Source organism: Tympanuchus pallidicinctus, unplaced genomic scaffold (genome assembly GCF_026119805.1).
Source record: "Tympanuchus pallidicinctus isolate F22 unplaced genomic scaffold, pur_lepc_1.0 scaffold1, whole genome shotgun sequence".
NCBI lineage: Eukaryota > Metazoa > Chordata > Aves > Galliformes > Phasianidae > Tympanuchus > Tympanuchus pallidicinctus.
Genome location: NW_026294618.1, coordinates 31,413,913 through 31,428,166, shown reverse-complemented (window position 1 = coordinate 31,428,166; position 14,254 = coordinate 31,413,913). Strand labels below are relative to the sequence as shown.

Here is a 14,254-nt window from a genome sequence, read left to right as displayed (position 1 = left end):
ATAAAGAAAGTAAAAGCTGAATGACATATTTATTCCTCCGACCAGTTAAAAAAACGATCGATTAGAGAAAGAAAAAGAAAGGCAAGACGAGACGCGGCCTCCCATCCCGGCCCTGCACCTGCTCCCCGCAGCCGGGGGCCGCCGTGCGCCTGCGCGCAGGGACCGATGCTCCGCGGCCGCCGCGCCGCGCCCCCCCCGCCTCCTCCCCGCCCGCCTCCGCCTCCGCGCCCTCCTCCCTGCCCGCGGGGCACGGGAGCCGGTGACGGGAGCGAGGCGGAGTCTAGAGGGAAGATACCGAGAGATAGAGATTTAAATCACATCCCCGGCTGTAGAAGGGCAGCAGCAGCAGCAGCCCCGGCGCAGAGGCACGGACGCAAGCACCGAGGACAGGTCTGCCGGCTCCGCCGCTGCTGCTGCTGCTCGCCATGGGTGCCGCCGCCGCCGAGCCCCCCCGCGCCGCGGGCCTGGTGTCCAGCGTGCTGAACGACACGCTCGAGTTCTACCGCTGGACCTGGAGCATCCGAGGTAACGCGCCAGGCCGTGTCCCGCGCCCACTGCCCCGAGCCCCCGCCGCAGCGCCGCCGTCGCCATCGACTCTCCGCGCCCCCCGCCCGCGGGCACTGTCGCGCTCAAAATGGCTCCGTTGCCACGGCGACGCGGCGCGGCCGAGGGGTCGGGACCGGCTCCTGCCGGGGTGCCCGGGCGCGTCCTCTGAAGGCGCGGGGGTTCGCGATCCGCTTTAATCCCCCGAGGCACGGGCGGTCTCGGAGCCGCGAGGTGAAGGGCTGCCCACGGGCCGGGGGTGCCGCTTCTCTGGCCGCGAACCTTGCAGCGGAGCCTCCCCGGGCGGCCGCGTTCTTCTGGGGTCCCTCGGTTCCCTCCGGAGCTCCGGCGACCCGGGACGTGTGCGGCAGCCGGGAGCCCTCTGACAGCATCCCTCGCGCTTTGCAAATGGTGGAGTTCAGCGATTCGGCGAGGAAATGGCTGTTACCATCGCTGCGGCAGCGTTTCGCTTTGTATTAAGTGCATCGGGGGTCGTTCTGCTGTATTCCGATTTCAGTGTGCTCAGTTTTCATATTGACACCCAGCATGGAAGATGCTGAAGGAAGAGGAAATGCCTTGAGAGTCGGTATGGGGGCAGCAGATGAGGCAGTAAGTCACCAGCTGACAGGTAGCTCTGCAGGTACTGCTGCGTGTCAATGGCGGCCTCAAGCTGGTCAGTGAAACGAGTAGGGTAGAGTTTCTGTTCATTGCTGCCATGAGTGGGCCTGCGCAGCTGACAGAACAATAGCACCTCTCTGGATGTTTCCATCGTGTTTTAGTTGACTGCACAGTGATGAGCTCTAGACTAGTTAGATGTAAGCCTACAATTGCATGGAGCACTCTGGAGCAAATGTTTGTGGCAGGCTGCTAACGGGAAGCGTGCAGCCTTGGTTTGGGCCGGGAGCTCCTACTGCATCAGTAGTCGTTGCTTCTCTGCCCCCCTCTGTTTTGCCATCTGCCAAATAACAAACTGATCTTATGTCATAGTGCAGAGGCTTGCTTTTTTCCTCCTGAGCTGCTTTCCCAGTCTATCCACTGGGTCTTACCGTATTTTAAAAATTATTAAACCTATATACATATTCGTTTCGTCTTTACTTGAGCCTGTGAGAATATGAGATCAAATGAAAATGCTTGCAGCAGCAGTAAGTTGTCAGCTGTCAGTGCCTGCTCTGCCTCTTGCTGCATACAGTTTTTGTAGGTTCCCAAGTAATGCATTCCAGCCCATTAAGAGCATTTTTGGGTGGACGTAAATATAAATATGGTTACTAAGTTGATATCCTTATATCCTTACTTGCTTTGTTTGGAAGAGAGTTTCAAGTTCTCATATATTTCCTAAACTTCAAATGCTTTATTTAAATCTGTATACAGACTATGTGTGTTGTAAGGAAAAGAAGGGAAGTATGAAAAAAATGAAGTTTGTCTAAGGAAGGTAAAGATAAGTTACTTACATTGGCACTACATGTTGAGCAAACTTTTGTTTCCTCTTTCGCTACTTAAGAGCACCTTAAGTGGTAGGATGTTCTTGTGATGCTTGTAGAGCATGCTCAAGTCCTTGCTAATCCTATGCAAAACTTTTAAGTTATTACACTAAGATCAGTAGCGTTGCTGTTAATGCAGGAATCCTCTATAATGAAGTGCATTAACTGCATTTGGCATAAGGGACTGAGAGTTTTTGTTCGTGTTCTGAATTTCGTGGTTCCATGCAAGGACAGTTTTGGACAGAGCCTAAGTCACATTGTACTCATATTACCACCCTTGTTTATACCCAGCAGTCTGTAAAAACAAGGTCCTGCTGTACTTACGACCAGGTGTGGGTATGTGAAATGTAGCATCATACCATGCAATTACCATGTAGCTCTGGATAAGAAAGTGCCATTATTGCTATCTAATAAAATCATCTTTTAATGTCAAAGTTTGGCTAAAATACTCTCTCAGTTTGCAGCTTTTCTGCATGCGTCTTCATTCAGAACAAGGTATTGTATCCATTTGTCATCTTTGAGTGAATGTGCGCTAAGATCATGAATTTCACGCTGTTATGTGAATTCACCTTTGTGTCAAGAGTGGCAGTGATGTTGCTCAACAGCCAACACAAATTATGGCATGCAAGACCATTGCCTAACATTCAATATCATTAAATAAAAAACTATACCACGCAGCAAAGTTGCTCAAGAAATGATGCCATGCAATAGCATTACACAATAAATCATACTGAAACACTACTACACAGCAAAATTACACAATGAAATGTGAAGAAATTTTATTCCCACTACAACTCCTACACAAAGGCTTCTCATTCATATAAAACCAAAATTATTTGTTCTCCAATACTTGCTTCCATCTTCTGCTGGATGCCTAGATCTGTCTTTCTCTCTGATCTCAATGCACAAATAGATTGTCTTGCCAGCAGATGTTTTCCTCTGTTGTCCCATACTCCTGTGATAGGACTGTATGTAACTGCCAGAATATCCCACTGAGTACTGTGTTGCTTCAGTTTTATGCAGTAAAGATTCGGTCTTTTTCCACCTTGCTCTGTGATGTTTAAAAAGCAGCCAACCCTTTCTGAGGTCAAAAAGATATCTGATAAATCCTGTTTCTTTTGTTTGCTTGTTTGTTTTTTAATATGTCACAGATTTTAGTATTAAGCATTCTATCCAAAGCAATTGCCATTGGGCTTGGAGTTTTTTTTCTTCTTGTTTTTTTTTTTTTTTTTTTTTTTGTTTGTTTGTTTGTTTGTTTTTGGCTTTGTGTTTAATCTTGTATGGTTAACAACAGTCTGCCTTTTCCTCCATATTTATTATTCAAATATATTTTCAGCCTTAGCAATACTTAAATGTGTTTTTACTCTTGCTAATTTATTTAAAATACACATTTTCTTCTTCTCTTCTTTGACAGTCTTTTTAAACACCTCTTCATGAAAACCTAAAATCCATTGTCAGTGTATCTGCATCTGAGAAGGCTGAAGCAGATCATTTAGGAAGCCACACATTTTAAGGGGGGCAGAAATGGCAAAAACATTATCAACATTACCAAGGGATAAAAAAAGGTTGTTGGGGGAACAATTATTATCAGGAAAGATGATCTAGGAAATTCCATGCCATTATTCCTGTAAGGGCATGGGAGCAGGAATGTGTAATAGATAGGGCAGGGCTTCTTTCTTCTGGCTCAGATAGCTGGTTGGGGTTAGATCTGGGCAGGAAGGATTAAGGGTATGATTAGATGACTGAGCAAATGACTTAAAGGGAGGTTCCAGGCTGAGTCCAGGAGAACTATTAAGATGAATAACTCAGGACAAAATCCAAGAAAGAATGTGGAAATCTCAAAACATGGTTGAAGAGACTGTTGACACTTAGGGAGGAGGAGTAGGAAACTGGCCTGAAAAGGAAGTGTGTGAAACCCATTATCAAAAAGAGGTATTTTAGGGGAATGAGTTAATTTGAATGTGCTGAGCTAAATAACAGAAGGATTTACGGACTTTGGGTGAGAATTATTGTTCTTGGAACTCCAAGTTAAAAGAAGGCAGGGCTAGCCCAGGCCATGTGCGACTGCTTTGGAACAGCACTTATTTACAGCTGTTGCAGTTAATAAGATTAGAGTTTTTCCATCAAGAGGAAAGAGAGGCAAAAGATGCTGCTTAGAGAACCAGTGGAAGTTTACACCTTATTCAGGAGTGACATCAACTGTATCAGTTGGGCCAGAAGAGTAAGGGCATGAGGATAGGGAATATGGGGGAAACTCACAGCTACTTGCGTTTACAGTGATCTGGTGGAGCTGCTGTCATGGAACTCTAATTGCTGTAAAATCTTGTGCTGGGAAGGTCTTGAGACTACAGCCTTATGTGAGGAATCTATCCTAGTTTGTTTTTCAGCCCATGGAAAAGAACTGGAAGAAAGCACGTTTCTTCTTCTTCCCTTATTCTTTACGCCATGGAGAAAGTGAAAATGGCCAAATGATACTGGATATTTATGCCTGGAGAAAGTTCATTGAGGTGGTTGGCAGAACAATTCATTTATCTGAGTGAAAGCAGTATATTGTTGTATTGGAGTATTTGTGCCAGAGCTGGAAGCCAGAAGCATCATGATGAAAGTTCTTCAGAAACTGAAGGTGGGGAGAGAGAGAGAAGAATGAGACAAAAATTCTTGCAGTCTGCTTCACACAAGGGAAACAGAATGTGCTCCTAAGTTTTTGGAGCATCAGACTTGGTGATTTGGACGATACTTGATTTGCAAATGCAATTTTCTTCTCAAATAAACAGTTTTTTGATCTGTGACCATGACTGTAAAACAAGGATTAGGCGTGGGAAGACTTAGACTTCCTTGTAAAGCAGGGAAGACCAATGCCAGAAACTATAGAACTGGGTAAGTGTAATTGGGTTTGGCTGCCTTGGGGCAGAAGCAGCACTTAGAGAAGTTGATTGCAGAAGTAAAGAATGCTGAATGTGAATCCACTGTCAACCAAACCAAAGAATAGAGCATCCCAATTTGCTTCATTTGCATTTCATTAAGCATCCTTCTTAACTGCCAGTGAAGGAACTTATTTGATGTAAAAAAAACCAGCTATTGCTTTTTTTTGGGGGGGGAGTTTTTTGCTGGGTGTTTGAGGGAAGTTTCACCCACGTTTCATCACCAGAAGATATCAAGTTGCAGAACTCAAAGGAGAGCTAATCAGAGCAAAACAGGTGCAAGAACATTTGGAAATGGAGCATAATTCAGAAAAGTGTGTTCCTGAAGTGGAAGCTCCCATTCAGAGGTTTTGGATCACCAACCTTGAAGAAGTGGAGCCTTAGGGAGTAGCCTGAAGCAAGGCTAATGATGTGAGCAAGAAGCTGAGTTGTAAAAGGAAGACTCCTCTTTCATAAAATGAAGAAGTGATAAATTGCAAGTCAGCTCCAGCAGAGAGATGAAACAAGAAAAAGGCCTTCAGAGCACCTATAAGAATGTGATACAAAGTTCTGTTTGATTTATGAAGTTAGTGTTAAATAAGACAATACTGCTAAAGCAGTTTCCTTAAAAATGGCTGGAAAACTAAACAGAATTTAACCAAGCTGATTGCATGACCTTAGTATCTACTGTAGCTAATCCAAATGACATTTAAAATTACCGCACACTATGAACCACTGTTGTGGAGCTCTTGGCAGATCACATTTCTCAGCTGAGGCCACGTGCCATCAGTGAGGTGCAAATCAGAACATTGTGTAGGAGCCTTACACTGCAACAAGAGGGAGGGAGCTCTCAAGCAGTTGAAATATCTGTGGCGTGAAGCAGAGTCATTCATCTTGGGGACAGCACTGGTTGCGTACATTGATGGAGCCCAGGAATTGAAGTGTTGTTCGTAGGTGGTTGTCTCTGATTAGTGGAACTTGACTACAGATTGATTGTGGTAGTCATTCTATATTTATGCTGTGCTCAGGGTTATAGTTATTGTGATGGCATTCAGAAGAGGTTGTATCGAACACAGCTCTGTGTTGAAACCAGGAAAGACTGTCAAAGGCAACTTAAGGACAACCAGTAGAGGAAGAGGTAGGTTAGAGATGCTTCTAAGGACTTGAAGATCAAGGGCCATGAGATGTGGGTGAGGCAAGATTCTACTTTTGCCAGTCCAGACAGGTTTTTGGAGTCATTAGATTCACATGGAAAGAATAAGGAGCGTTGAGATGAAAGATGGATGAGTGAAAAGGCTCCAAGCAGACACTGGGAAAACTTTGTGAGGAAGAATTTGCTAGGATGCAACATTAGGGGGAAATGGTTGTAGTGTGTGCTGTAGAGCTTTTGAACTGGGAAAAACTGGGGCTGAATGATAATTCATTTAGCTAAAAAGAACTGGCCACAGAAAGAACAAGTCATCTGGCTTCTAGAGAGTGTTGGTGTGATCAGAGCGTGCCTGGAGCGTAGAAGTTGGGACAGTGTGCTTGAAAGGGCTTTGGACAGTAAACTGCTGTGCTATGGGGCTTTCAGCCTGTATTTTATTTAAAACAAAGCTGAAGCTACCATGACATTTAATAAGGAATTCACTTTAGTGTGTGATACAGACTGACCTCCTTGGCAAGATATAGACAGATAATAGCTAGTTTCTTGATCTTAGTTAGGTGTGATGTGTAACTGTGCTTAATTTTGTCAAGACGTGTGTGCTTTTGAGCATATGGACTGCAAGGAATTTTGGCATTTTTTAGACAGAAATTAAGGTGGGTATGAGGCTCGTCCTGCTGATGGTCAGAAAGCAGTCCTATGGGAATTCTCAAGACTGCACCCAGTAGAGCAGGAAAAGTGATATATAGCTGCAAGGCAAGCCCAGAGCTACAGTGCGCTATGTGCTTTGTATTAAATCCCACTGTGTGAGCTTGGATGTCAAGATAAACATGAGGTAGTTTACCTTTCTTTCACAGAAGGTGTGAGGTAACAAACTGTGTCAATTTGGCTTGCGTTTATTGCAAAACAGTGTCAGACTTATGGGCACTGACTGCTCTGGGTTGTGGTGAGCTACTCACTTACGTGCCTAGTGCTCAGCTCTTTTCTTCATGCACTTGGTTTTAGTGGCCTGATCCTTAAGTCCTGCCTGTGAATGTTCTCTCTTGGGGGCATTGTGTCAGCTTGTATGGTGAGCTCCTCACCTGGTTCACTCCCTCCATCCACCTCCCACATGCACTTCTCTGTTTCATCATAACCTTGAGTTCTGACAGTTTGGTTTATATCCATCTTGTTTTCCTCTTCCCTTTATCTCTTCCTGCATTTCTCAAAAGTGCCTTTTCTGTGTCTTGTACGTATTATGCTTCAGATATTCTGATTGAGAACATTGAGAGTATTTTCCTCTGGGTTATTTATTTTTTTTCCTGAATGTGAATATCATTTCCTCATATCCCACTGCCAGTTACAGCAAGTGTGAGTGATTGCTCTGTTGATGGTTATAAAATATTGCTGGAAGAAGACATTTATAGCCCATTTCTTTCATCTCATCTATTGAGCCAGTAAATCTTGTCTTTGCAAAAAAAAAATTTATTGTGTCCTTCTATTCCTATATCATAATTATAATACTTCCTTTTAAGATGGTTTAATATACCACTCTATAGGAAAAAATAAAAAAGAAATACAGGTGCTAACTTGAATAGCTGGGCTGAAAATAAGAGACCATTTTATTGTATTTTCTGGGCTTTCATGTAATACTTAATATTTTGCTAGGAACAAATGCATCCCTTTGAAGTACTTCATGCAGAGTGCCCTGATGGACTTTGATACTTAGGCCAAATTTTCTTTTATATACTGCCTAACCACTGTGTCAGTGATCTATGAATTTTTGATCAAGGGTGAGAAAGTATTTCAGAAATCATCAAAGTTTAGATCTGGGGACCATATGTGACCGTGAAAGATAACCATGAAAAGCAGAGAGACTTAACTGTGGCAGTCATTTGGGTATGGCATTACATAGCAGCCAAACTCATTGTTTTTTCTACTCGTATGCTTAGTGAAAGACTCAGGTATTTATAATTGTTCTGAACATCTTTAGGCAGGAGAACACTTTCTTGTTCAGTTTACATTTTCAAAAACAACTTTTCCAGAATTGTTATTTTTTTCCCCTGGATTTGTCATTGCTGATATTGAAAGCATGTTGAGGCTTATAGTGTTATTATTCTGTGAGGGATTCTTTTGTGGAGGCAGATGTACCAACAGAAGACCTGCTATATCTCACTACTGTAAATTTTACTTCTGCCCTTGAATTTGGAAGATAAGAGCTAATGCATTTTAATATCTTCTTATGCAGTTGTACTCCAAACAAACTTTTGACCTTGTTTATCCTTCTACAACAAAGTTAGTTAGCAACACCCTCATGCTGATGCAAACAAAAGCAGGCAGTTTTATCAGCAGGATTTATTGTGCAGCTCCTTGCAAATGTTCTCTGGTATGTTTTTTTTTTTTTGTTTGTTTGTTTTAAATAGATTTCATTTGCCATTCCTGGTCCTCCGACATGTTTGTGCACTGCATCTAGGAGTCTCTAAATACTCATCTGAAATCCCAAATCATTCTTAGTTATGAGAACAACAGTGTAAGTTGTTTGCAGTCGCTGTGTACTTAAGCAACTGTATACTTCTGCTGTGTTAGCATATCAGCAAGATATTTCAGTGCTGCACTTAATGTCCCATTAGTGCTGAGTGTGTAACTTCTCTCTACAGTGGGTAAGGCCTTGCAGAGATTTTAATTTAAAGGATTATTAATAACAGTTAATTTTCAAGGATGTTAGCTTCTATCTGAGGGAATCTAATATAGATCTGTCTATGGAGAAAATCTGTTCTGCGGTCATCTACCCTTTGCCATTACAAAAGCCCCAGTTTGTACTAGGTGGGCCAATAGTCCAGTCTGCTATTGCAACACTGAATGTGTGTACATCGTATGCTTGTATGACTGCTTACTAATACTCTAATACTCATGCAGGTATTTTAATTGTACTAAAAGATAGAACATGGTTTAAAGAGAAGTTCTGATAAGGAAAACATTGCAGAAGAAAATCTTTTCAAAGTATATTTCATGCTGCACATATTTCTGTAGAAATAGAGAGACATGCTTGATCACAGCACTGCGTACCTAGTTCATAAAATTGCAGCCTGTGCTTTTTGTTTGTCTATTTTGTTTTTTGTTCTGTTTGCATCTGTATCTTGTAACCTTTCAGGAAAGGCATGCAGGTGTCACTGCATTGGGAATGTATCTTGCTTTTGTGATGGTTGGGAAAGTCAGATTTGACAAATGAATGAAAACAAGCCTTGAGGGCTTATTATCTTGCACATCTTGTGTAAGCTTTAGCAAGGATTACATTTTTATTATTCCTTGAAGCAGAGTTTTTGTAGTCCCCACGAGTAATCATAATCAATGGAGGAGGTAAATAAAAAATAATTGGAACAAGGCAGTCTTGTTGACTTGAAAATCCTGATGAAATGCTGAACTGATGTGACTCCTGAGCTTAATTTCATTTCAATCTTTGCCTCGAGAGAAGTGCGTCCTGTAATTGCTGTGCACAGGCTCAAAGGTGGTATGATACTAGCAGCTGAGTTATAGGAGTCCCAAGAAGACTAGGATGCTACTTACAATACCAGTTACACCACACCTGACCTTATAACAACAAAATGGGATTATGCGTCCTGTTACTTCAATGGGAGTTTATGAAATATGCATGTTGCCCTGATATTTAGTAGCTGCAGGAGATGTTCTTCATACCTGTGTGGTATCTTGATTTTATATTAGGTTCATGTATTGCTGTGTATAGTTTTATATTAGGATAAGTAGTCAATTGCAAAGCCCTGAAGTACAAAGGAAAACCACAGTTTGTTGCATGCATTACCTGTTAGTCTTGTCTATACCTCTTTTGGTTTGGGCAGGCACCTCTAATTTCTGGATGAAACAGTATTTAGTTTTGCCTGCAAATTTCTCAAATCTATTTTTGTTGGTGTTTTTTTTTTTTGGGGGGGGGGGGGGGAGGAGAAGGAGGAGAGATTGTTTTGTTTTGGAGTATATATTTTTATTATTTGTTGTGCTACAGAAGAACATTTTTTCTTCTTGCATCTTGGTGTTTCAAAGCTTGTTATAACGATAACACTTGGCCATGAAATTGTGATGCTTCTTTATTCTCAACCCAACCAAATTCAGTGATTGAACTAGATGAGCCTACTGGTCTTCTCCAACTTTAATTATTCTTTGATTCTATGAGATTAAATTGTTCTTGTTAAAGCTTGAGCATAGATGAAATACTTGACTAGCATATTCCTGTTTATTCTGTAAGATCTAAGTGAATGTGACATCTTTGTACCATTGTGTGCTAAAAAGGGACCAAAGTGAAGCCTGCTGTTGTGCTCCCTTGTTGGAAGTGTTGTCCATACAGCAACAGACTCTTTAGCAGGATCTGTTGCGATAGGACAAAGGGAAATGTTTTCAAACGGAAAAAGTGGTAATAACGATTGGGTCTAAGAAAACAAATATTTTACAGCGTGGGTAAGGAAGCACTGGAACAGGTTTCCAGAGAGGTGGTGGATTCTCCATCCTTTGGAGGCATTCAAAGTCAGACTGGACGGGGCTCTGAGCAACCTGATCTAGCTGAAGGTGTCGCTTTCATTGCAGGGGAGGTGAACTAGGTGACCTTTAAAGGTCATGTCCAACTCAAACAATTCTCTGACCATGCATGTGTGCATGATGATACAGAGCTCTACTGTGAGGGAAAGTGGCTCAAACTTGATTGGCACAGTGGCCATTTTCCCATCAAACAGGTGCTAGGCTAATTTCAGTGTTCGGAGGCTAGCCAGAGTAGAGCTATGAGAATGGTTAAAGGTCTGAGAATATGCCTTTCAGTGAATAGGGGGAAAAATGCAAGCAAGCTGAAAACTGCTTGAAAGTACACAAATGAGAGGAAAAATGATGTGTCTTCAGTCTACCATGGAAAATTATGATTAATTGACTGCCTTCAAGCTTACTTCTAATTTTTGCAGTAGGTGTAATTAACGGTTTATAGCAATAGATTTTTTTAGGGTTCTCTGCCTCTGGAAATACATACTGGAAAGTAAAATGAGAAATTTTTCTCAGGCTAGAACAGGCTAGACATTTTTCTAAGCTAGAACAAACGAGTTAAAGGAGATTGGAAGGCCTTTGTTTTGTGAAGTATAGTGCATATCTGTGTTTCTCAACAAATACAGGTATCTTTGACCTGTCAGACTCCTTTAGAAATACCTGTAGCGCCTGCAGACTGCAGACATCACTAAATATGATGGGTGAGATAAAGGCAAGAAGCATAAACTAGGCATTCCCGGTGTCCCAGCCCTTCTGCTTTCCTGCACTGCCCCACCTGGGAATCTATACAGAGTTTTTGATGAATCAGATATGGTATGGGCATGTTTGTGCTCTGGCTTTGGTCCTTTATTGTAGGATTTTCCATGAGGAAGGTTGATAACCTGAGGCATTTGAGGACTGGAGCGCAATGAATATGTGTAATAAGTAATCTGCATCAGAGCAGACAAGCTAATTCAAGAGCTGGAGGACTTTAAAAGAATATTTAATTTCAAACTGTATAGATGCTTTCTTGAAATTACAATAAATAAATGCATAAAAATCTTTTATTTCTGTTGGTATTCAATCAACCTGTTTTGAGTGTGCAATTTTCAGTCTCAGGTTATGGAGCCCACGCAGTTCTACCGTTGTATAGCTTACATTTGTAGCTTCAGCTGTTTCATTTGTGTGTTCTGTGGCTTCAGTTTGTCAGACTGAAGTAGTAGTTTTTGCTTATTTGTATTTTCTTGGAATCTCCACAAACTGGTAATGATAAATGCACTGCTCAGTGGTTCTGATGTGTTACTCCAATTAATTTAAAAAGCCTGGGCTCTAACCACAGAGATGTTTACTTGAGCTGAACTAGTCTGCAAGTGGTTGTGTAGCCACAGTGAGTATTTTATTCATTTGTAACCATTTAAGGGGCTGAGCCAGTGGTTTTAACACAAAAGCAGGAAGAGAAATATGTAGTATAGAGCATTATTAATCATCACTAGAAATAAAAAGTAGAGAAGAACGCTGGAATACTATGAAGGAATTTAATCCTGTAACTTTGTATGCATTACGTTACAAGGTGCACAAAGGTGTTTCTCACGTGTTTTCTTACAAAATGAAAACACAGATCAGAACTCTGAATTGTAGTGCTACTGGAGCTGACAAGCGAAATTGTTTGATTAATACCACAGAGTTTTTAATAGAACAACTAAATACTGCTTACTGGTTTGCCTTCCTTATCTTGCAGAACCTAAATTTAACTTCTTTGAGGAACTCTTTTTCAAACATGTGATGGGGCTTTGGGAAGGCTTCTCGTTTGAAATAAACAGCATGATCTGCAGAGAACTCTCACTGCTAAGAACCACTTTTAAACAGCCACCGTCATTACTGCAGTGTCTTTAGAAATGTGATTGGACAGATGGATGTGCTGGATTGGCACTGTAAGTGTCTTTGTGCTGAGAATAGTATCAATAGCTATTAATAACTTCGAAAGGCTCTCCAGATAAATTAGTGAGTAGCAACCTCATAGCTAAGGAGTACACATGTCGTTGAGCTAAAAACTTGCATTGATTTTATTGTTTTTATTTTTATAAAACAAATGTGAGTGCAAGCAATTTCAGAAGTCATGTCTTTTAGTTGTATTTCCTCTAAAGCTAATATTAAATGCAGAGGTAGCCACCATTGTATCGGTTCAGGATTTCTCCTGATGGGTGTTCAAGTTACTGTGCTGTGCATTTTTTGCTTACTTTTAAAGTTTGCACTTCTTCATTGGGGGGAAAAAAAAAATTAAATCATAGGCTCAGTAACATACAGAAAATGTAACGACCTAAATCCGTCTCGATTGACAAGGAAATGCTGAATCACACATAATAGAAGCATTTGCTTATTAAAACACATACAGTGCTCTTCATAGACATTTCTAATGATTTTAAATTCAGGTCTCTGTCAGTACAGCCTTGCTTGTGAAGTTCATCTTCTTTTGCCTTCTATATTTCAGTATAGGTATATAGGGCAATTACATCCTGTTCAAACAGTGGATGGTAGAATATTCAGTCCTTTTAATCGTTCTACTCTCAACCTTGCATTTGAGGAGCAGTTCCTGCATATATTTCCTGTTGATTGCCTCACACAATAAAGATATAAATCCTGAAAAAATTAGATGCCTTGAGGCAATTTCAAATATGTGTGTTCTCCTCTCTCTTGTGTTGCCTTTGCAGTGTGAGACTTAAAAATGTGTATATGCAAAATGGCAGGTAAATCTCATGCATGTGAAGATTCTTGCCTTACATAACATGTTCCTGCTAGAAAACTGCTGTTAAAAGATGCCTTCCTTTATTCTGGATTCATTTTGCAATTGAGTACTGCTTTAAATGTCTGGTCTACAAAACTTGTACCACCTTACAACAAAACACTGTACTACAGGTTGTACCATCACAACAATCATTTCATTTGTGATCAAATTAGAATCTGGGTCTTAGGATTTGAAAGACAAATGCATTAATCCCCTGAAAGATGCAGTCACTCTCTGTCAATTCTAATCAAGTGAAGGCATTGCTCATTTTGCTTCCAGGCAATTGGAGGGGTTGGGTTTTTTTTGTTTTTGTTGTTGCTGTTTGTTCGTTTCTTTGTTTTTTAATATGGGGAGCTGGGCTTTTTGTTTTTGTTTATTTTGTTTTTGTTTATTTTGTTTTTCAGGTAATAATGCACCTATTACATGTAAAATAATGCAGGATTTGGTACCCTTGTATGTCCTTTCAAACTATCATGGTTCTCTGTAATTTGCAGAAATCCTTTGTGGCCGTCTGTACCAGAGAATAAATGGGATACAAAATTCTGCTGTTTTTGCTAAAACAAGGGTGGGGTGAGGTTATTATTATTTTGAGTAGCTTGGAAGATTTGTCACTTTAAACAGATGATTTAATTTCTCTTGATTTGAAAGAGTTTATCTTACTATCCTGAAAGGAAATTTGGGAAAAAGCTGTGTGTGTAACTGTTTTCTGCATAGATCTTGGGTAGGAAGTCTTTGTTTTTGTAATGCTTTCTGTGCAACAAGAATGATATATTGAGCTGATCTAAAAGTTAACTAGTTACTTTGTATTGTCCAGGCAAGATAGTAGGATGAATAAGTTGTATTGTTTCATGTTGTTTTGTTTGTATGTCTATTTGTTTATATCTAGAATTTCTGGGATAAAAATTACCATGTTTTC

The 14,254-nt window shown here is 40.9% G+C and overlaps 1 protein-coding gene across 1 annotated transcript in view; it reads left to right on the top strand.

Moving 5' to 3' along the window:
* The first annotated feature begins 220 nt into the window (after window positions 1-220).
* ELOVL4 (ELOVL fatty acid elongase 4) overlaps window positions 221-14,254 on the top strand; it is a 35,450-nt gene continuing 21,416 nt past the window's right edge. Inside the window, exon 1 of the mRNA XM_052696650.1 lies at window positions 221-525. Within this exon, the coding sequence (XP_052552610.1) occupies window positions 426-525 (100 nt within the window). The 5' untranslated portion in view covers window positions 221-425. The remainder of the gene's footprint in view (window positions 526-14,254) is intronic.